The sequence below is a fragment of the Nannobrachium achirus genome (genome assembly GCF_963921795.1).
Source record: "Nannobrachium achirus genome assembly, chromosome: 20".
Classification (NCBI taxonomy): Eukaryota; Metazoa; Chordata; class Actinopteri; order Myctophiformes; family Myctophidae; genus Nannobrachium; species Nannobrachium achirus.
In genome coordinates, this window is record NC_137827.1 from 26,572,272 (window position 1) to 26,596,294 (window position 24,023).

The 24,023-nt window shown below is 41.9% G+C and overlaps 2 protein-coding genes and 1 pseudogene across 4 annotated transcripts; 1 reads left to right on the plus strand and 2 right to left on the minus strand.

Annotated features, from left to right (window-relative positions):
• Window positions 1-13: 13 nt before the first annotated feature.
• Window positions 14-3,315, minus strand: znf593 (zinc finger protein 593). 2 transcript variants are annotated; one of them, XM_080750219.1, is made up of 4 exons: window positions 3,281-3,315; window positions 2,123-2,317; window positions 1,063-1,125; window positions 14-708 (listed from the first exon to the last, which is right to left on the minus strand). In XM_080750219.1, the coding sequence occupies exons 2-4, from the start codon at window positions 2,311-2,313 to the stop codon at window positions 579-581; spliced, it is 384 nt and encodes a 127-aa protein (XP_080606345.1). In that variant the 5' UTR covers window positions 2,314-2,317; window positions 3,281-3,315; the 3' UTR covers window positions 14-578. The 2 variants fall into 2 exon arrangements, with proteins under 2 accessions (XP_080606345.1, XP_080606346.1); XM_080750220.1 differs by having other exon boundaries at window positions 3,214-3,285.
• A 290-nt stretch (window positions 3,316-3,605) lies between these two features.
• Window positions 3,606-4,451, minus strand: LOC308306040 (general transcription factor IIE subunit 2-like; annotated as a pseudogene). The gene has a single exon. The product of its transcript is annotated as a general transcription factor IIE subunit 2-like (transcript).
• Window positions 4,452-6,001: 1,550 nt separating this feature from the next.
• On the plus strand, window positions 6,002-22,765 carry rlf (RLF zinc finger; the record flags this gene model as incomplete). Its single annotated transcript, XM_080750116.1, has 8 exons — window positions 6,002-6,187; window positions 10,374-10,528; window positions 10,912-10,993; window positions 12,236-12,371; window positions 12,984-13,186; window positions 16,396-16,532; window positions 16,951-17,092; window positions 17,482-22,765. 8 exons carry the CDS (start codon window positions 6,002-6,004, stop codon window positions 22,357-22,359), a joined length of 5,919 nt encoding a protein of 1,972 aa, XP_080606242.1. The 3' UTR covers window positions 22,360-22,765.
• Window positions 22,766-24,023: the final 1,258 nt, after the last annotated feature.

The following is a 24,023-nucleotide window of genomic DNA, read 5'->3' on the forward strand; positions in this document are numbered from 1 at the left end:
AGCAGACTAAGTACAGTGTGAAAGGTCAAGTTTATTAAGTATTGACGGTTCAAGTGGTTAAATATCTGAAAACACAAATTGACATGAATCCAAAATAATCTGATGTTTGTGCTGGAATCTATGATCGTTTGAAGGTTGTGGGGGTGCACGTTTCATCTCTTTCTCAACTAAGAAAACCCCTGCTGTATACGTAGAATTTAGCTATTTGCTTCGGATAGAATATTTCAATGGTTTAATGATTAACATTCAAAAACAATAATAATAATGGTGGCAACTTACACTCAATATCTCATTTTAGTTTATTATCATGTAGAATTCACATTCTCTACATACAGGTCATATTTACACCTACATGTACAATGTTGCAAAATAACCAAATAACCAAAACAAGGCAAGGTTTTCTTCGTTCTGGATGGGAGCCCAAGGTCAAGGCACAACATAACTGAGAAGACATATCTATCACAGAAACCATCAAATGAAAGTCACCCATGCATGCACATCTCCACTGGTGGCTTATTCCAATTTATTAATGTATCTGTGATTGAGTAAATCAGTCCATTCATTGATGTTGTTTGTTCTCATTCCATTTCCTCTTCGACAGACTGTGTCTTCACTTTGGGCCCAACTTTGGGGGCGACGTAGGAACCCATACCTGCTGCTCGCTCTGCTTCTGCCTGGGTATAAGGTTCCTCTCTGAGGTCTTTTAGCCTGCATGGTGCAAAGAGTGAAAAAATCTTTTGACTCCTCAGTTATTCTTCTTAGAATAAGGGCTGATGCATACTCCACTTTTAAAGCAGTTTAATTCGGTTTGGCTCTGTGCAAAGTTCCAAACTACAATATGACGCCATTCAGAGGTTCTGGGGGGGGCGGGTACCGTCATCATGACGGCTGCTCTGTGCTGCCGAGATGTTAACTTGTGACAGCCCGAACCAAATTAAACTTGGCTCTAAAAGTGGAGTATGCATCGGCCCATAGTATATAATAATTATTATTACTATGACTTCAAACAAGAGTTGTAATTTAATAGAATATACTATATAGTAAATAAATAGGGGATATTACCGTCTTTTGTGCGCTTTAGTTTTAAAGTGCTCTTTCAAGGTTTTCATGTCAGCAAAATATCTCCTGCAGGGCATAAAAAACATTTTGTTAACATTTATGTATGCCACATATATGTGGACTCCCTGAAGAAGATCTCGTGTCCTATCAGGTCGAAAACACTGTTTTCTTATGAATAAATGTAATCTCTGCATATCGTGGCTATGAGTCGTGTCAGACTTCTTTCATTTTTATGCTTTTGCACCATAGTCAGCACCTCTGCACTATGGTGTGCAGACTGCACATTTCCTGCTTGTTTATTTGCCAACATCTGCTTGTTTTTATGCCACAAAATATTTGAACCCAATATAAACTTGATGTCAAGAAATGGCTGGACTAGAGGTGCACTTAGGTGCAGATAGTATACCAATATTCAGGAAGCTCTGAGTTATATCTAGCCACAACTTGCAACTCTAGATTTTTGGAAATTACTCAACGGTCCTGTGTACCACCTGTTTCGAAAGGACGTTGTGCTATTATTGAATACGAGTGATTCCAAACTACAACACTTAGAAAAATAATCCCCTGCATGGAATTTATTGTCAGAAAGTAGCTCATAAGATGTCTATGGTGGATTTTTATGAAACAAACACTTTGTAGAAAGAAAGAGGATAATTCAAGATTTCCGTACAGCTGCAATGTTGGTGACTATAATGGGGGACTGCCCCATAGGTCGAACTCCCGTTGGGTCGACTGAGGTTAGGATTAGGGTTAGATTTAGGCATAGTTTTAATGAGGTTAGGGCTAAGGTTAGGTTTAGGTGGTCAGACCAAAGGGAGTTTAACCTAAGGACATGTTACCCTTTAATGTTGTTTAATACAATCTGATTCTTCTGTTTGGATGTATGGGCTGTCAATGGTTGGTGTTGCAACTCTAGATTCATCATATTAAAAAAGATCTAGAGTTGCAAGTTGCGGCTAAGATATATCAAAGTAATTTTATATTTAACAGTCGAAAGGATTCCAGAGATATGCCCAAAATAAGGATGCCAGGGTTAACGTGTTTCAATAAGGAAAACACTTACGCGCAATGTAAACAGTAGTGCTGGGCACATCCTGTCACATCAAAGTCTTCCTCCTGGTTGAGCAGCTTCTTTGCCATCTCAGGCTTCATATCAGTGTGGATCTGATCCAAGTCCTTGGTCCTGCGCTTTGTCTTCCATTTCTTAGCATTGGTCTTGGTCTTGTGGTTTCCGGTTTGCTTGGACTTACCCATGATTCTAGGTGAGAAAATGAAGTATGAGGCAAAAGACTGATTATTGTGGCACAAGAAGACCATATACTCTTATTCCAATATAATTATTGATTATTGTTCTTATGTTGTGTGTTTGTCAAATGACTGATTTCCCTGTACCTGTATGGAAATTAAATATTTGTTTGTGAGAAGGAAGAACTGCTAGTTGCTACTAAATGGGAACTGGTGAAGCGTTAAGGAAGGATGCTGTCACCTGCGAAGGTTCAGGGGAGGGGTCTGACACTGATCTGAAAGTTGTAATAACTAGATAGAGTTCCAGGAGGATGCAAAGTCAATCACCCTGATACAGTATTTTGGTCTTCTTCCCCAGTAAAAATCGTGCAACTGACATTCACTCTTTCCAGACATAATCACAACACTGTACTAATGCTAATCATATCATAGCACTAATAGTGAACAGATTCAGACAACAGTCATGCAGAACTAAGTTAGGATATAGCTCAATGAAAGAACGAATAATGAAACAGGAATAACATAGAATGTGTTATAGTTACAGTAAACGCCTACTTTAGCCCTAGAATGGCTGACTGTGTTATCGGTAACCCGGGGGAATGCTCGCCCTAATCTTTCCATAGCTATTCTAGGGCAATGTCTACTAAAATAAGACTGCAAAACCATACTTTTAATACAATTGATCAGGGGACTTTTGTTTTGATCGAAGTCAGCCACCGATCAATTTCTTGGCTAACTAGTTTGTTAAGCTTTGTAATATACAAATTGCTAAGCTAGTAAAATGATAAACAACGAATTTGCATGAAGAACGTTACACCAGATCAAACAACACAACACGTCTATAAACGGGATTTTAAAATGTTATAATTCACACTATATTTACAGAACTGTGAGACGCCAAAAACATACCGTTGTTAACTCTTTATTTCAAAATGTAACAGAGGTCTGCTCTGAAATGTGTTTTGGAATTGCTTACCTTCCACACGTGTTTATGAGAAGGATTTATTTCCGGGTCAAGAGGAGGAAAAACAAAAACAAGTACGTTTCACGCCTGTAGGGGGCAGCACACACACTATTTGGAATATGAAAACGGCAGAATACAGCACTAAATTACAAGTCTTTCTCACACGTTAATTTAACTAGCCCTTACCCGTTCAAAGATATGAGCTCCGAAATAATGTGCAGTGTGTGGGTTATGGGATGTGCACTGTGCACACAGTATATGAGGGATGGAAAGTAACTTTAACTGGTGCTTGCATGATAATATGTAGGAGCATCAATGTAAGAAATACCCGTTTCGTTTAATGGCTACAGAGATACTGTGTACCGATCTGCATGATTTTTGGACAAAATCTGTAACAGGGCCAGACAACCTGGCCACCTGGCTTCTTCCTTTTCTGCACTGGTAACACTTTCTTTGGTCCTGTCTCTTGCATGGAGGAGATGCCCTGTCTCTTGAGATACTCCTCAATCTTCTCTTCGTCAATGGCATCAACTGGAACACTCCTCCACAGTTTCATCCACCACAAACTGGCAGTGTTTGTCATTGTAGAATAGGACTTTCTTCTTGTCTGGTCTGGTCTGGTCACAAAGATGATCTGATCCGCTAAAGCCTTAATGGCCTTGGCTGAATTGGGCAGACCCTCCTCCACATCATCCAGCAGGATTCCTCCCAGGCCCAACTGGTCGTGTTTGTCCAGCAGCCTCAGCAGGGACTTCTTGTCCTTCAGCTTGTATTTAGGCTTAAAGGCATACTTCCCATCCTGCACATCAATCTTTGGATTGTTGACCAAGGCCTCAGAAATAAGCCACTGTTTCTGCTTCATCCCGATGTCCAACAGTTTGGTCTCATCCAGCATTTCCTCAAGGGTCAGGAAGTGTGTGTCCCCTCTCTGATGCCTGGTCTTCATGTAGTTGACGATCTTGGCCAGGCAACCAAACTTGTAGCCAGAGCTACCAGAGAGAGCCTTCAGACTGATGTTGCCATTACTTGAGTCAGCATTGTGTTTGGACCCTGAGGACCCTTCCTTGTCAACTTTGGCCTTCTTCTTGTGTGAGTCGGAGCCTGTAGGTCTCTTCTCTACAGCTGGAGTGGACAGAGCTCTCTTCTTGAAGAGCTCCCTCTCCTTCAGTAGAGCAGGATCCATCCTTTCTCTTGGACACTGGTCGACGGTTAACGGTTCAAACTGCTGCCCAAAGTCTCTGGAACAAGTTGTTTGGAAGAACAGAACAGCTGCAGTGAAACGATGGTGTCAAGTCGATGTGATGATGATGGATGATGATGTCAATGTTTGTATTTATATATTTATATGATAATGTTTTATGAAAGATAAACTCAAATTCGTTGGTCACGCTGATAGCTAGGAAATTAAACCTTTAACTCTGAAACATTGTTTGAAAAGGAAAAGACGCCAGGCCAGATCTCAGGAGGGTAAAAAGTGTTCCTTGTGTAGCCCCAGCCAATAAACCGACCCGCAAACGCCCTGCCAATCGAGCTCAGCTCTATTGGCACAGTGGTTTGGGTGTCGGACTGGCGAGTGGGAGAGTGGTGTTCGATTCCCGCTCCTGCGCATCACTACAATCTGGCGTTGTCGGCAGGATGAGGAGCGTGATATCCTTGCGTGAGGGACATGAGGGACGTCGTGTGCGGTGGTCCGCGGCGTGAAGTGTGAAGCGCGAGGACGTGCTTCAAAAGACCGAGGGGGTGATTGTAGCCCCAGCCAATAAACCGACCCGCAAACGCCCTGCCAATCGAGCTCAGCTCTATTGGCACAGTGGTTTGGGTGTCGGACTGGCGAGTGGGAGAGTGGTGTTCGATTCCCGCTCCTGCGCATCACTACACTTGCATGGTTTATTCAAAGAAGTTCTGCCTAAACACAGTCAGGACATTTACATACTTGAATTAAGTCCCTCCTCTCCAAGCAGAGGAGAAGACCCCGGCATGATGATTGCAAAGGTTACAGCAATATGACAGACAACAATAGGATCCTGCCCTGGGAACCAACCATCTCACACCACTGACTCAAGGGGAACAGTAAACATTTAGGCTACTGTAGGTGACAAAATGACATGCTCATGGCTGCCTCAGAGCAACTGTCTGCATTCAGGACGATAGAACAGTACTTGATTAAATCAAAGTACTTGAGTAGTTTGAGTTAATAATCACTTGAAATTACCTTGACATTAAACACAAACAAATGATAAAAATCCTTCCATCACACGCCCAGTTACAAAACAATATTTCTCCCTCTTTTACACAAGTCATGATATGACAAAATAAAGGTGAATGACTGACGTTGGAGTATCACTGTATACAATGTATACAATTATGTTGTTCTGATTTATGCTATTTGTACCAAAAAGAGACAGCAAACCCCAGATTCCAGCTATCTGTTTCAAAAAGCTGTATATCAGATAGCTTAATAAAACTATAAACAGTACATTTTCCCTAAGTTGTCATATGACATAGGCTATAGCTCTGTTTACAGCACACAATGCTGTTTGTTTCATTGTGTTTTTGACAATTATTGCTTTGGCAATGTAAACCTATGTTTTGTCCGTTGGTATTTATTTTGAAGTCCGTCTACGGGAAGTTGGTCTTTTATTGAAGCTGTTTTGACGCCCGCGCGGGGCTTCACATCATCACATGACGGAAACAGAAAGCTGAGCTGCATACGCGCTGTGGCGGAGTGCGAAGATGGCGGAGAACAGTGTCGAACCCTCGGATGAGCCCGAGTGGGGCGACCGGGCCCTGGACACCGCCGAGGACACTCTGGTGGCGATGGAGACCTTGCTGGCCACACTGAAAACGTTCGAAGACGTCCTCAGACAACAAGAAATATCAGCCTTGTCTTCCACCGAATACTGCGACAACTTCTGTCAGGTATGTGTGCATGCTCAGAAAGCCCGAACAGATGCTAACACTGCCTGCTAGAGCCTGGGCTTTAGTTGCACGGCTGTGTCGTGTCGCGCAGCCGATCTGCAAGCTCACGAACGCGTCGCAGCGCTACGCGGAGTGATTTGGTAGATCGGCTGTTTTCTGCATAACTCGGGCATAACATTAACCGAGCGGGGTTGTTTCGCTTTCTAGCCTGGAAGCTGCTACACGTCGACGGCCTGTCCGAGCACTTTGGCCCGCTAGCTGGCTGCGATCAACAATAACAACACTTGTTTTTATTTTATGGTTTGCAATGCACATCAAATAAATCATGTTTTGCCATGTTTGTTGGGCAAATAAAGAACGTTCATGGCTCATGCATTAGCAGTTAAGCTTACGCAACGCAATGTTGACAATTCTTTTCGAAGCCCTTTATTTTTGCTCGTTTGCAAAACTGCTAAATGTGCCAAAAATATATATATTTACATTTTTTAAAGTTTAACTTAAGTTAAACTTAATTGGTTTAATTATAGACATCTTCTGTTCTTCTATTATTTTAAACCGTGCATGCAAATCAAAATGTGTGTTGTGCAGTGTACTGGAAGAGATGTGCATGTGTGTGGGGCGGGGCGCACAGTCGCACACACATGCACAAGAAGCTAGTTATCCCTCCAAAACACGTTAGAAATAGTTGTAGTTGTATTGTTATCATTATTACAGTGGTCAGTTTACTTGATTAGGCCTATATGTGTTTTCCCCTGCAGTATAACCCATTATCATGAATAAGATATTATAGTGTATGCAGTAAAACATGTTAGTTGAACTAGTTAAAATCGGAAGCATTCCTGTGTGATGTCATACCTCTGGAGGGTCTCTCCACTCCAGAATTAAACCACGTTCGTCAGGTCCCCTGGAGGAAGGCTTGTATATTTAGACTGAGGGGAATTAAAATAGTAGCTGTTATATAGACTCCAAGCTAACCCTGGGCACAGACAGAGGTGTCTGCCACCTGCCAAATGAGACTCTTGGGATGCTGATGGAGCCATGATGCTTACATTGTCTCATAGGATTGTTTATCTTTTCCTCTCTGTGTAATTGGATATATACATCAGATAAAAGTTTATGTATGTATTTAAATGTCTCTATGAATTGAATACACAGCACCACAATGCAAATAAGCCCTCAGGGCTTTTGTGTTATCCTTTTAGTACCATTGTATAATAAATACAATACTATAATAAATATCTTTATTTTGCCAGTCATTTCCCTCTATACTAGCAGTTATCAGCCACTGGAGTCATGTGGTCACTCAGGTGGTGCTGAAACACACTGCCCTGTTGCTGTGTATTTGGTGTTTTCACAGTTAGTTTTGGTAGACAGGAATGTTTTCACTGTTCCTTTTGATAGACAGGGACATTTGGGGCTAAACGGTGAAAACACCAAAATACACTGAGAGGGGCACAGTGTTTCACACGCTGTAGTCACACACTACTCCATTGGCTGTGTTGACTGCAGGGAAATGATAAGAAAATGTTTTATATTGTTTTGTTATGTAAACACATGGAAAAGTTACATACTATGACTTAAAAATATGTATTATTTGTAAATGGCACTTAAAAAGTTATTAATAACCCACTCCTTTTACACTTGTTAACTTGTGATATGACAAAGTGAAGTTGATTTGAATTGATGACACAATAAAGTGAAGTTGAGTTTTAAGTTCTCCACCAAGACTTGTCTGACAGGTTGCGATTCAAACATAACTTTTTCAATATTCAGATGTTTTGTCTGCTCTGTGGGACTGACAGTCTGCGGTGGTTGTTGTTGTTGTTGTTGTTGTTGTCCTTGGAAGCAAAAGGCTCTTAGACAAGAATAAATAAATACAAAATGAAAAATTACACATACACACACACACACACACACACACACACACACACACACACACACACACACACACACACACACACTCTGTCCTCTCTAACCTTTTTACCTTGTTCAGATATGCCTTTTTGTGTTATAGGTCAACAAGTCCTAAGTACACATTCTCTCAACATTCTCTCAATGACTTTCACTTTCTTTTTTGTTAGAGATAAGACCTCAGTGCATTGATATGCATGAGGTTGAGATGTGTTTAAAATGGATTGGAAGAATCTCTAACACTCAGTAGTAGAACGTTTGTCACCCTATTTTGGGGGCTTTTTGTGCTTTATTGATAGGTACACAGTAGGTTGACAGGAAATGGGGGGAGAGGGGGGCGGGTGACACGCAGCAAAGGTCGCCGGGATCGGGACTCTAACCCGCGACAGGCTGCCAGTCTGGATTACCAGCCTAGGTGCCTGGACCACTACCCTGTGGCCCAAGCCAAACTTGCAACTCTAAACCGTATTTTTCATACCCAATATTATATCTTAAGCTAGTATCTCTAAATAGACGTGATCTTCTTCACAAATAAGAACAAAAGTATTTCACAAGAAATATGTTGGCGTAGCCAAGTAACGTTTTTATAGGTTTGGTGTTTTTTGTTTGGACTGAAATCATCAAATTAATGTAATACCTTTTATCAGGCAAATCTGGAAAATGCATTCTGCAAACTGAAAATATTTTGTTTTAAATATTTAAACTAAGAGTTGTTTAAGGACAAAAGCCTTTTTTAAGCTTCTAATAACACTCAAGCCTGCCTGTGTCAGGTGTTTTGGTAGATGCCTTACATTTGAATACCCTCAAGCCCAATCAGGAGAACCTCACACAAGACAACGTCAGCTGGGAGCAGTTGGGTCTAGACTGGCATCTCTCATGGGTGTCCAACCCCTCTCATCTAATCATATCATCTTTGTGACTCTTCATCAGTCATAGATGAACAAATGCAAAGTTCACTAACAAGGTTAAGCGTGTAAAAGCCCTGCTAGCTACATTAAACTGGGCCAAAGTGTTTTGAATGAACCAACATTGTCATCGTTAGAAGAACTCCATGCTCTCACTAGTGCAGCAAAACACATTGACGGCTGGTGGAGGTTAAGATTTGTATACTTATGTGGGATTCAGACTGGGTCCGATTGATTCAAACTGTTCCCGAATACTGTTGCCTGGTCCCCGCTGGTCAGCATTCACATTGGTCAAGATTCTTCCATATCCAAGTACACTTCATGCACTGTAATGGTATTTATGTGCTAGAGATAGATAATGTCATGTCAAACTGATCCCAGACTACCTCCCGAGGTGGTCACGGGTACGGTGATCCGTTCCAGGGAACGGGTACGCAGTGTTAACACTATCACAACATCTGCCAAGTGGTCCAGGGTGCGCACCGGGACCATAGTCTGAATCCGCCCTGTAAATAGCACAAGGTGCAGTCAGACTTTTGATCTAAAAGGATAACACAAAAAAGTCTTGTGGACTTGTTTCCATTGTGGGTGGAATGTATTCAATTAATCTACATAGCATAACCATAACACAAATACAATATCATCAACACATATAAAATAGTATGTACAGAGTAGAAAAGAAAGGGTGGTGAGTGTTTTTTTTTGGGGGGGGGGGGGGTGCACTGCCTTTTGCTCAGGAAGTTCAATGGCCCTTTAGATTTTCACATCCTGTCCTGTGGATGAAGGTGCAGAGCATATCGTGTTATTGTGACCTTCATCTAGTGATCATACGTCTTGTAGCCACAACACACTAACTGAACTGAACCAGGGAAACTTAAAGCCCAATTATAAGTGAGATTTTCATGAGTAACTGTTTTAAGATCATTTTGAGGGCTAGATATCAATGACGTTGCTGTTGTTACCTCGTATGTCAAAAATGGTTCCTGTTCCCCCATGGATCCAAAGTAGTTGCTCTACAAGCTCTTGTTAATGCTTTTCATTGGTTAAATATTTATAAAACCCACAAAGTGAGGTACATTCACTTTCACTTACAATTTGTCTTAGGAGCTTGTAGATCTTCTATTTTGCTGCTTTTGTGTGACTGTATTATGACAAAGTAGGGCATTAATTTACACACACACACACGCACGCACGCACGCACGCACGCACGCACGCACGCACGCACGCGCGCACGCGCGCGCACAGTCACACACACAATAAGTTAAAATATGGAAATACAAGGTTTTTGCCTGACAGCAACGATATACTTAATATGTGACAAGTTGGCTGTTGGATTATGACCCAACTCTAATGGCTGTGTTTGTTTACAGGCACTAATGCACTATGCTGGGAGCAGAAACTCAGTAGAACATGGTCTGCCTCTGCTGGAGGTCTACTGCCTGTCCATAAACTGCTTTGCTGCCGCCAGGAACCACCTCACCCCAGAGTCAGACAGCGTGGCCCTTGTGTTGAAGAGACTTGCTTTGTGAGTACTAATGAATACTACATTAAACACGGTATCGTCATGTGATGAAATGTACTTTATTGATTTCTGAGAGAATACACAGAGGTTGCACCACAGCAACCCTGCACACATTATCAATATCAAGGAGTGGCGGGCCACCACAGTAAAACACTGCTGTGGTCAGTGTCTCATGTCTGTACGTGAGTGAATACATTGCTAAAAGTTGAAGTATGTCCCAGACACTGACTGCAGTCATACATAGACCGTGTGTTTTCAGGATGTATAAACTTATGTGAATTATAAGTGAACTATGCCCCTGTAGAGTGGTAAAATTGCAGGGGCCATTGACTGGGGACCTAATTATATATGCCTGAGGGAACACATTTTCACTTTTGTGCTTACAGGAGCTGTTTTGAATTGCTGCTGTCAGTGCCTGAAAATGACATCCCATATGAAGCTTGGGAACAGTTTCACCATGCTGTTCAGGTAATGTTCTTCAGAATGGTAGATTTGAAGAAATCGTGAAGAAAATATTAGTGATGATGTTGCACCGAAATGAAAATTCTTGGTCAAAACCCCAAATAAACACTTGGCCGAATACCGAAATACTGAATGCATACCGGCAGATTTACTGATCCTGAAATGAAGAAGCGCTTATGAGAAGTACGGTAAATGTAATCCTGCTGCTGTAATAAAACTGAATGTGTATACCTCCAAAATATAGGCTATTTTTTCAAACTCCTGCTCTTAACCTAAGCATTACATTCTTTGATAAATAAAATGAGAGGACACTTCAAGCTAAAGATAAATCCTAGATTTGTATAAATCTATTTGAATAGATCACTACGATGCAGTCCCAACTAATTTGGTAATTAAATTCAAGTGGCATCTCCACGATGCTCAATATTGTACTGTAGTAAACCACGCATCCATTTGTGTCTCCACACGTTCATAAGTCAATCCAAACTGGCTAAATTAATCAGGTGAGATAACTCAGTTATCTGCTAACTGCTAAGCCAAGAAATGCATCCAGGATTGCTGATAATTCCAGGGTTAATCTGCTATCTAGGTTTCGTGAAACGGGTCCCTGGCTGTCGCCGCCCAGGTTAGACAGGAACTCCCCAGCCAACACCCTGGTCAGAAACTGAGAATCAACTGTGGCCATTGATCTGCAAAATGTTCAGGGCAAGGTGCCACTCACATCCTAGATTGAGGCGATCAGTCAGAAGAACAGTAGATATAGATTAGATCTATATTAGATATGAGCTACAGCTGTGCACTCTTTATTTGGGTACGGACCCCTCGCTGTTGTTTAACTAACCGGTAACATTGGGTGACATTGGAACATTTTTGTTGCAAACCTTCCAAACACACTTCGATTGCACCGTGCTGGTTTTTATCCATACTAGTTCCAAAATACCTATGTCAAATTCTTTAGGGACCAAATCCTGCATGTGATTGTCAGTCCATCGATTGCTACTGCCACTTTATGATGCACTTAATCCTTAATCATTTCAGTATATAATGGCATTGTGATAGTAGCTGCAGTGAGATATGACTTTTGTTATTTGTAACTTGATAAAAAATATAATACATAGCCTAATAGGTAAATATCACATATCTATCTCATCCAGTTCACAACAGATGAATTCACATTTGTTTGACCTGATACCATATCAAGTTTAATTTTTAACACTCAGCATGATCTTTGCCTCCTGTGTGTTGCAGCTTGCACATGACAACTTGCTGCAGTATGGGAGCACAGACCTCCAAGCCCTGCTCCAAATCACAGGAGAGGGTGGAGCATGGTGTAACCAAGTCCTTACTGCCCTGTTCACCGGTCAGCATATCAGTCCAGAAGAAGGTTGGTATCTCACTTGAATGCCAAGATTCTGAGATGGTGTGTGTGGGGGAGGTGTTTGTAGGGGCTGTTGCGTTATTTCATTCTATCCCAGGGGTCTTCAACAGGGGGTCCTCAGAGTAACTACAGGGGGGGCCGCCAAATCTTTGTGTGATAGGATAATTCTTTTAGATTAACATCTTGAACACTCGCATCCCTATTCTGAGGAGAACTTTGGCCTAAAATAGCAGATCTACAAGCTTTCAACGCCTCGTAGCGCAAGGCGTTGAGAGCTTGCAGATCGTCTATTTTCGGCAAATAGGTTGGGTGTGGAGGTAAAAAAAAAGAGCAGACCAAGTACCGAGTGATGGGTCAAGTTTACAAAGTATCGACAATTTAAGTGATTAAATGTCTGAAAAAACACATTAACACGACTCCAACAGCGACGGATGACAGTGCCGTCAACAAGTCTATAAATCTACCTATGAAATCGATGAAAATCTGCAAAACAGTTTTATACAACATGTAGAGGGGGTCCTTCATCTGTCTCTCAGCTAAGGGGTCCTTGGCCTGAAAACGTTGACGACCCCTGTTCTATCCCATATTTATCATTGCCTTTTTTTTCTCTTTCCCTAGTTGATGCATACATCAGCTTAGAGGGTGAGGGATTCATGGAAATGCGAGTGAAGCACCTGGAAAAGATCGGCGAGGTGACCAAGGCAGTAGTGCTTGCTAAAGCGTGTACTGACTGTTGCCTCATCTCCAACCAAGCCACTTTCCGCCAGACCTACGTTTCCCTGCTATGCGGTCTGCTGCCCAGTGAGGAGGCCATCACAGAGGTATTGATCATTTAGAATGGGAATCATGTAAGGCTGTAACAAATAACCAACCTTTTGAAAATGTTTGCAAAACACTCTTTTATTTTATCAATTAACAATTGCCGGGCCTCCTTTGTCTTCCTTAAGTTGACAAGGTTCCTTGTTTCACTGACTAACATCTGTTAATGACATACTGCATGATTACTGCCTAACAGATGTTGGGTTAGGCAGTAATCATGAACTTTGCAGCATTGTAACACCAAGTGTTACTTTAGAGAAAAAAGTACCGTCCCCAAGTAAAACAAGGTAGGGTGGAAGACGGAGGTTCCTGCAATTGTAGATTTGGCCGTTATCCAGTTTGTTTCCTTTCAACTCTAGTTTTCATATTCAATCGTATGTATTTGCAGTCTGGTAAATTCGTTTTTCCTTATAGAAGTGTTTAAAGAGCTGTCACTGAACAAAGACACTTGGACAGTGATTACTATCAGAATATGGAGCTTTAGCGTAAATAACCCTTTTTGTTTTAATAAAAATATATCACTTTGAAGGCATGAGTGGAGAGGAATGACTAAGTTACCCACTGTACTAAACAGCAGTGCTGGTTCTGCAGATGCACATATTTATGGCTACCTTGGCCATCAAAGGGTATCAAGTCGATTCTGGTTATCTATCTCCGTAACACCAGTCAAGGTTCCCACGGTCATGAAATTCGTGGAAACAATAATAAATAAATAAAACGTATCCAGGCCCGGAAAAGGTTTAGAATTAATAACATTTTGGGGAAAATGTTTGGCGTTTCATTGCATTGCAATATTACGCTGATCACAATGAGCCTTCTACTCCAGTGTATTATGCCCTTGGATATGTGATGTAGCAAAAAAATATGTGATGCGTCAACTAACTCTTAAGTCAATGCATTCACGGCAGGACAGCTGCAGCTGATGATGTACTTTGACTCATCATTTGAAGAAGATTTAGTTTATTCCAGGAGGGGGCACACTATCTCCATCTATGCCTGCAGCAGCTGTCGGATTGACTTAGTTTTGTCGTTGGCTGCCAGTATCTCAAGACAGGAGTGAATATTTAGTGTTCTTCAACTGTTCATCCAATTACCCCTGTATCAGGGGGTCTGTAATTCTTGGCCAACAGTTCTTTTATAGACCTTTTCTACACACAGAACATCACGTAGCTTCTCTCTTATTTTCATCTTGGTCTGGCTTGATCAAATTACCACTAGCATTTGGAGAACAGGATTACTGAAGAGATGGTGACATGACTCACCTGAGAGAATGTATCAAATCAGCACTGACTGCATTGTTTTAAGGAGTTAGATGTCCTGCCAGTTATGTAGATGTGGGTTTTTACAATCAAACACCCAAGATGCAAGTAGCCTCTTCCTCCAGTATTGTGCCTATCATCTTTATTCCCCATCGTGTTGTGCAGTCCTGCGAAATAGGAAGGATGTTAGAATAGGCTAGTAATCCTTCGGGCTGGGGCGGCACCTGTCAGCAATGAGTGTTGGGTGGGAGGAGTAGGGCGAAGGCTCTACGTACTCCTGATGAAGGCTCCTCGCTGGCAGGTGAGTCAATGCGAACAGCAGTGACAACACAGAAATGTGGGTGGGGAGGAATCAATTGGAATAACAGTACAAAACTAATATCCATATTTAATAAACTGCTTCCATGCAGTCCCAAGCAAAATGTTTGAGCGTTAGAAAGTCTTAAACTAACAATGCATTTACTGCGTAGACTGTAGATTGGGGTCCCAGAGATAAACCAAAAAAGAAATGAACGGGTGTCTTTGGCCTAATATGCATGGCAAACCGGGGGTGCAAAGGTAGATAATAACTGCTCTAATGCATACATTAGTTTGTTTTGGCTTTGTGACAGCTGGCTGCGCACTCGTACTGCGAACCCCACTCACTACTGTGGTTTGTTTTGAAGTGGTTAAAGAGGTGTCTTGTGTTGCCTTGAGTTGCGCATAGAATATGCAGGACATTAAAAAAGCATGTCAAAGAGAACATAAACAATATCAAGATATCTATATACACATTACACATAGGAGTAGAATATTATACAAATACTATTCCTGGTAGATTTGCAGTTCAGTAAAAGGCTTGTTAATGTTAAGTCATACTGTGTGACCTTTTCAATTAAACTTTCACTGGTATATTTTCAAGATTTAAAAAATCTTTTGTCATGGACTATTTTTAGCCCTCACATTGGCCATTTTTTTTAGAGTACTCCTACGGATTTTGTCCAAAAACCACACAAATCGGTAGACACTATCTCTACAGTCATGTCATCAACATTTTTGATTTTCCATATTCCATTCTGATTGGCTAAGATTGGCTTCCGAAGTTGGCAGGATTGGTCCGTTTTGAACAAAATGCCTCAAATCTTGAACGCAGTATGCAATTTTGGTGACATTTTATACACACATTCCCACTTGGCCGAGAAAGAAATCCCACTTAATTGTGTTCAAATCAGCCTGATGGTGGTGCTATAACAGCCCGATTTGTGTTTTTACCTATAACTCCACCAATCATTGTAAAACTTGGTATGCGCACTCCCTAGAGGCCAAGGAAAAACCTTTGCCTGCATTATTCACATCTACCTTTTATAGAACCACCAATATAGTGTATATATATTTTTTAATCTTTCAGATTTTATCTAGAAATCACGCAAATCGGTACACAGTATCTCTATAGTCAACTGATTAAGACAGACCTGGAACAAAATGCTTCAAATCATAAATGCAGCATCCGATCCCCGTTAAAGGCAGAGGTAGTCCCCTGGCCTATATTGGCCTATTATAGCGCCACCAAGAGGCTACAATATCTGACCTGTGCTTGGAAGAGCACTGCTTCTAGTTACATTTCAAACAATCTATTTTGCTCAACATCTTGTCATTTATGTCTTTGGAAGATCTGTCATCACCAGATTATTTTAACTAACTTTGATCACGTAAATCGTTAGACAACACCTCTCCAGTCATGTGATCAAGATTGATCTGTCCGATTTTCCATATTCCAGCCTGATGGGCCAAGTTTGGCTTCCAATGTTTGCAGGATTGGTCAGTTTTGAACAAAATGCCTCAAATCATGAACGCAGCTTTCGCGAATGTTTTACTTTCTAGTGTTTAGGGGGCTCCAGACCAGCAGGTCAAAAACAAACACACAGACAAATGCTCACAACTGCTTCCTATGTCTGTCTCTTGTCTCATAACAGATATCTAGACTTGACTGTAAGGATGTGCTGGAGATCACATGCACCTTGGAGACAGAAGGGGAGGAGCATACAGCCTTCATTTTGTGTACCACTTTCCTGACACAACAGCTTCAGCAGCAAAGCCTTTACTGCTCCTGGTGTGTATAATACTCAGTCATAATAGTCATAATGGGTTTGTGGTCTGTGAAAGCAAGTCAATACATACAGTTTCTATGTTTCCTCCATGTTTAAAAAGCCCTAATTTGTTGTATTATGATGCGGAGCTATACAACACTAGTTGCATGTGCTGTGTCGTGTGTGTGCCTAGGGTATTTATTTTGTTTTATGACTTTCTCATTAATTCATTCTTTATCGTACCACTAATGTGATTTCCATTTGTTTAATGATAACAGTCCTAGTGCAAAATATAAATGAAAGCCTGAGTGATACTTTGTTGCACTTCAAGTGATCTCAACACACGCAACATGTTGTGAGCTTATTTTCAGTCCAAAATACCATCATACAACAATGTGTAAATCGAGCTTAAGCATGTCTGTGTTTTCATCTTGTCAAAAGGGAGTTGATACTGTTGTGGAGTAAGCTTCAGAGAAGTATTGACCCTTCCTTGGAATCTCTTTTGGAGCGGTGCCTTCAGCTAGGTGCCATTGCCAAAACGGTTGACCATCTGTTGTACCTGGTCCGAGTTATACGAACAGAGGTAAGAATATGAAACTGTTATTCCATTTTTATATTTTGGTTAAATTATGAAGCACCACCGACTCCTGGGTTATGTTGCAATTTCGGGTGCATCCACAATTCTTTTTTTCTTTTTTTTTTTTTTCACTTTATTTTTCTTTTTATTAAACAATATGTGGTGCATCCACAATTAAGTGTGTTTCTACAACCCTGGTCCAAACTTTACGCTTGATGTTATCTATTAACTAAGAAACACTATTCTAGTGTAATGAAATGAATAGGACTTGGTATTTAGTGTCCTGAGTGTAATGACCGTGATAACGGTATGACCATATATTTCAGTCGTAATAGTTGATGTCTTTGATGTCCGAACTGTTGCTGCCTATTAATATGGTGTCACTCTCTTTTCAGGCTGAATACCTGGGACTAGCATCATCAGTGGAGCTTTGTGTTAAAGCTCTCCAGCTGCCAAAGCAGAATGACTCTGATACGAGGATCTCTGTCTGCAAGACAGTTTGCGGCCTTCTTCCAGATGACCTTGAGGTGTTGCGTGCCTGTCAACTCACAGTATTCCTCCTTAGCCCTTGTCAAGAGGTCTTTGGCAGCCTTGAAGAACTGTACCTGCGCCCCGACCAGAAGTATGACCAGGAAAATGGGATTATCCCAAACTCGCTGCGCTGTGAGCTTCTTCTTGCTCTCAAAGCTTACTGGCCTTTTGACCCTGAATTCTGGGACTGGAAGACGTTGAAATATCATTGCATCTCCCTCCTAGGGCTGGTGCCTGAGTCAGAGGGAGAGGAGGAGGAGGAGGGTGGTGTGGAACGCTTGACAGGCGTTAAACATGAGCTGCTGCAACAAAAACAGGAGATCGTAGAACCTGTGCATCAGAAGGAGTTATGTTATGATGACAACATGGATGTCAAAAATGAATCGTCTGATAAGGCAGACCGTTTAGGTGTATCACATCAGACCAAGAAAATGAAGTTATACTGTAAGCTTTGCAAGAAGTTAGTTTCTGATAAGCAAATCATTTCCCATTCCAGAAGGCATGAAGAAAAATACAGCCACACATGCCCTGTCTGCCTGGACAGGTTTGTCAGCAGAAGGGAGCTCGTTCCTCACTTGAAACAACACATGCAGCATCCAGACAAGACTTCTAAAAGGAATGGAAAGCAAAAGAGAGATTTGCGTAAACATTTGGATGAGGATGACATTGAGCCAGGCGAGATCAACATTGATCCCTCTCTTATGCTTTATTATAAGTCCACGCATGATCCCGATGTGCTGCAACACCTTGTTCAACAAACGAAAAATGTCCATTTGAAACAGGTGGATGATGATGAGCATGTAACTTTTGATTACATTTACAGTCACTTTACCTTGCAGAACCGGGATGAATATCCATGCCCAGGCACTCACTGCACAAAGATCTTTAAACATTCCAAGTACCTATCTATCCACTTGAAGTCGGAGCACAAGGAGGATGAGAATGTGAAACATTTTCTTGAAATGAAAGATAAACGGGAGAAGTGTGCATTTTGTAGACGCCATTTCATCTCCGCTTACCACCACCGCAAACATCGCAGAGAGCACGATAGTGATAAACCTTACACGTGTGTGGTTATAGGTTGTGGTGGTCAGTTTCACACTTCTACTGAACTTGTAACACATAAACAGGAACATGGCTATCAGCTGAACTACCAGTGTGAGCTCAAAGGCTGTTATGTTACTTTTTCTGATTTGGGACAGATGTATCACCACGAAGCGCAGCATTTCCGAGATGCAGCATTTAGCTGCACTAGTCCAGGATGCAACCGGTTCTACTTATCCAAAAAAGAATTCATCCACCATTTAGCCACACACAGCATTGTTTTCTCTGAAGATGACTTTGAGAAACAAAGAGCTAAACAGAAACTTCTTCAGTCAGTCACTGAGATGCCTAGCTCCAAGAAGTGTGCGGAATCTAAGACAGAGGAGTTGGTCAATGGTGTCAACCTAACCTCTTACTCAACCAGTTGTGCCTCCTCGTCGCATTCACCTAGCAGCAATGAGCCCAAGAGTATGATAACCTCAGTGGCTGTGTGTTTTGATGGAAGCAAGTTCACCTGTGGCTTTGAGAAGTGTGGCATGACCTTCTCCAGAGCCAGAGATGTCCAGAGACACCTGAAATGTGCCCACCCAGAGCACCTCAAGTTGGAGAACAAAGAACACAAACATGACAAAGAGCGAGGCTCAAAATCCAAAAAGATAAAGGCGGAAACTGAGCTGAAAAGTGAGGAAAAGGTCAAATATGAGCTTGCAAATCCATTTCCATCCACTGAGGCCAGGAAAGAAAGAAAAGTAATCCCTCATCTCAGCCTCAATGAGACCAACACTTCAAACATTGCACACACTGATACTCTAAGGGAGATACTAACTGGACTCAGCAAATTGGACCTGAACTGTTCTACCGGTCACAATGGCCCATGTGAGCACTCTACCTCAGAGAATAATGTGTTACAAGACTCCCTCCACCAGGCAATCATGGCCAATTCCCCAGTTGTATTGCTTCCAAAGAAGCCTCCACATGTCGGTGAGGAGAGGGTGAACATAAAATCAGAGCAAGCATCAGAACTTGGCAAAATAAACCATGTTGAATTGCCCCATATTAAGCCATTTGTCTGTGAGTTTCCAGGCTGTGGCTTGAGTTACAATGATAAATGCAACTTAGCACGTCATTATACCAAAAAACATAGCCGCACCAAGGAACAGGCCAAGGAGATGACTTCTTTTAAAAAAACTTCCTTTGCACCATTTGTGTGTCAAATCTGCACTAGGGCTCACACAACATTGCGTTGGTTGAAGGATCACTATATTAAAGTCCATAAACTTAACAAAGATACTGTGCGCATGGTAAACAATGTGTCTGTAAAGATTGAGGGAAGTAAAACCACAGAGCCTTCAATGCACAAATCTCCATCTTTAGCAAAAGATAGACATAAAGTGAAGAAAAGAGAGGTTCCAAGCCGGCAGCAGAGCTACAAAATAAGAAGGCCAAGTTTGAAGAGAAAAAATGGGGAAAACTCAGACAGTCCCTCTGTTGAGGAAGAAGAGGATGAAGCAGAGATGGGGGATGAAGAGCAGGGTAGTGGTGACAGTCCCTCTGTTGAGGAAGAAGAGGATGAAGCAGAGATGGGGGATGAAGAGCAGGGTAGTGGTGACAGCAGTGAGCAAAAAGGGGAAAATGAGGATGGAACTTCATACCACCAGGGCAGAGCAACAAGACGGTTGGTATCTAAAGGCAATTTGTGTTATATATTATCCAAATTCAACAAGCCTTTCCATTGTGTAGTTAAGGACTGTGTCGCTGCTTTCTCAAACCAGGGTGGGCTTGTCCGACACCTACAGAGTGTGCATCACTACAATCGCTCACAGCTCTTGCTGGAAAATGACTTGGATGTAAATCCCCCCTCTGAAGAAAGGAAGGACCCTGCAAAAAAGAGGTCTGTCTTACTCTCAGACGAACCTCAGCCCCAATACAAATGTCGCTTTGCCAACTGCAATGCGTCTTACCACCTGAAAAGCAGCTTGGTGCGCCACACTCGTGACAGTCACACTCGTAACTTAAATTGCCAGCCACCACAGTCGTTACGATGCAAGTATGAAGGTTGTATGCGAATGTTCCGTAATGCCAGTGCACTTAAGAAACATCATCGGTTTACCCATTGTGGATATGGATATGACTCACTTGTGTTGCGTCTGCAGAGCACTCACAAGAAGTCAATCAGTGGATGCCAAAAGAAGCTTATCGTTGAACCTGCTAGTGCCCAGAAAGAAGAACCTCCGTTAAATGGTCTCGAGTCTGAAAAGGATACCCATTCAGAGGTGACCTGTGAATCGGATGTTGAGGAAAAAGAAATTGTCCCACGTATAAAAAAGAAATCTAAAGGGAAACCCTACGACAGTTTTATCTACCGATCACACGAGGAGGCATTACAGATGTGCCAAGATCGAAGTTATAAATACCCATGCATGGTTCAGGATTGTGAATCGGTTGTGAAGTACTTAAGAAGCATTCAACGTCACTACGAAAGTATTCACCTTATGCATAGGGGTGACATTTCCCGCCATGAGGACAAGCTTGTTTTCACTGCAGAACAGTTAGAGGAACTGATACAGAGGAAATCAGCACGGTCAACCTCCACTGCAGCATGCACACCCAATGGGGTTCGCAAAATGGAATATCAGGCAGAACCAGACAAACCAGGGGGACTACCCAAACCCATGAGCCTACATTCCATCAACACAGACACACTGGATAAGAATAACCATGAGCCATTGGGCTTCCCAGAGGAGGAGCCACCTCCTGTAGAGAGAAATAATGTCCTGGTTGGTGCTGATGACGTGTTATATGGTGAACCAAGCACTGGTGGGCACACTGAAGAACCTGCTGCCACCACACAAAATGGTTTGATCCGTGCAGAGCGACCAAGACGGCGGAAATCTAGAATGCCTCTTCCTGCTGTCACTGTTGATCTCTCGCCACCATCCTCACTACGCATCACTATTGATGAGTGCTTCCAAGGAACATCGGTCAGCAAAGATGGCAGCAATGTGCCCAACCCACCGGTGCGCCAACCGCTGAAACGTAAAAATGACATGCCTGAGCAACCCTCTAATCAGAAGGATGCCCAGCCTCACTGCCCCCCACCTCGTCCTTTTGACGTCCTTGCCACCTACAAGCCTATTGGCTTTGAGTCCTCTTTTCTTGAGTTCATACAAGGTCCTAAGGATAAAGAAATTACACCGCTTAAAATGCGAGACTCTTTCAGACGCAGTTCTGTCAAGGAGAACCAGCTGAGAATCTCTCTCAACCGCAGCAAACACACTCGGCCCCCTCCATTGAAGGCCCTTGCCATGACTGGGGATTTCACATCAGTTCAAAATCTGAAATCCATTTTGGACAAAGCCCTGGCCGGGTGTGGGGACCTGGCCATTAAGCAGCTTCAGTACCTCAGGCCTGTGGTGGTCCTCGAGAGACCACCACCACAGGAGGACAGACCCGTGGAGAGACCCGTGGTTGTCATGGACAGACCCATGGTGAGACCCGTCGTGGTCTTGGAGAGACCCATCGTGGTCTTGGAGAGACCCGTGGTGGTCCTGGAGAGACCCGTGGTGGTCCTGGAGAGACCTGTGGTGGTCCTGGAGAGATCTGTGGTGGTCCTTGAAAGACCTGTGTGCTCCTTGCCCGATCTCTTCCCTTCAGATACTAACGGTAGCAAACTACTTTATGGAAATGATTTACATTAGCACCTTTTAACATTACTGAAGAAAAGCAGCTTATTTTATCCTACTTTAATATCCTGTCCCATTATTTTTCCCTCCCCCTTTCAAAAATATTAGAGAAATTATCGTATTATTCTACTTTTAAGTTGCCAAACTGAATACAAACTCACACAAGCAAGTAACATGTATATTTTTAAAATATCATGGCACTGTTGTATTTTTCAAAAGAAAGTGACAAACCTTTTCACATTTCAGTTGGCTCCTAGTTATCAAAATAAATAGGCTTACATGTTGTACAAAAGTTCAGATTACTTAGAGAAAAGCAGGTCAGTAGCCTAGCCTATTGGCAATGACTTGTTTGAAAATGTTATTCTCACTGTACTTGGGGAATATGTTGAATTTCCATTTAACTTTGTATCAAGACAGTGTTTGGGTGCAGTTGGCAAATATTGCCTGAAATGTATTGTATGTAACTCTTTATAAAAAATAAAAATAAAAAAAGGTTTGAACATATCCTTCCTGAATTTATTTAATTTTCTTTGTATGGTTAATACTCATATTTGTTAGGTCGACATTATAATAAAGTAAACCGCATTATGCAAAGTTATTTCTCAATGGCTGCGTTTACATGGACCGGTATATTCCACTTCTCATTCACAATAAAAATGTTCATGTAAACGCCTTTATGAATTGTCATTGGGGTTGAAGGGGTAGTATATGCCGTTTGAATCGGAAAACATTTATTCAGGTTCCATGTAGTTGGGTATGTTCGTAATGAGTTCATTTCTGAATGAATAAATATTGTCCATGTAAACGCAGCCAAAGTATTCAGATTGAATCCATTTCAGACTGTCATCTGCTCCTTCAAGGGCCCTTTTAGCAGAGGTGTTAATTGAATTTAATTATTTGCCTTAAATTGATATTTCACTTTCTAAGAAACGTTGAGTAATTTTAACAGCTAATCTTTTATGAACACCCAAGACAGTTTTTAAGTTGCTTAATGCAATATTTAGATTAGCTATTTGATATTCATTTTTCAGACACATCCCTTATATCTACCCATTGTAATTAAACTCCATTTTAACCATGTTAAATTCATCAAACACCCTTTGGGCAGTGTTCTTTTGATTACCTTTTTCATTCTTTTTTATTGGGAAAGAAAAATGTAATTGAAAAAAACTTGGCCCCCTCACGTATTAGGAGGACAGAAGAGTCCAGAACAGGACGATGTTTTCGATGAATCATGGTTAAAATGGTGTTTGAAGATTCAATGGGTTTCTATAGGAAAGGGCATGTCTGATAAACGGAACATCAAATATCCAAATACTGAATCAAGCAACTTAAAAACTGTCCAGTGCTCACAAAGTTTCATCCAAACAGCCTATAGTACCATGATGGTCTTTATTGGAGCTGTGTGGAACACAAGCTCCCCTATACGTGGCCGTGTGTGTAGGTATGTGGGTGGGTATGTGGGTGGGTGGGTGGGTCTGTATGTAGCCTGTATGTAGTAACCCTGGGTGACCAGAGAGGTGCTGTTGAGTCTAGCCTGCCCTGAGCATCAACTGCAATACACACACACACACACACACACACAGCTCCACTTCGAACAGAGGTTCGATTTTTTTTAATATAGGTGGTTCTATAAAGAAGAAAATACCCTTAGCTCTGGCAGTGGTGATATCTTACAC

What these genes read in the sequence shown, in the direction of transcription:
- znf593 (XM_080750219.1), bottom strand. Translation starts at nt 2,313, where the DNA reads ATGGGTAAGTCCAAGCAAACCGGAAACCACAAGACCAAGACCAATGCT. An exon ending in CACTACTGTTTACATTGCGC is followed by an intron (nt 1,126 to 2,122) that starts GTAAGTGTTTTC and finishes TATGCCCTGCAG; the next exon opens with GAGATATTTTGCTGACATGA. An exon ending in ACTAAAGCGCACAAAAGACG is followed by an intron (nt 709 to 1,062) that starts GTAATATCCCCT and finishes TGCACCATGCAG; the next exon opens with GCTAAAAGACCTCAGAGAGG.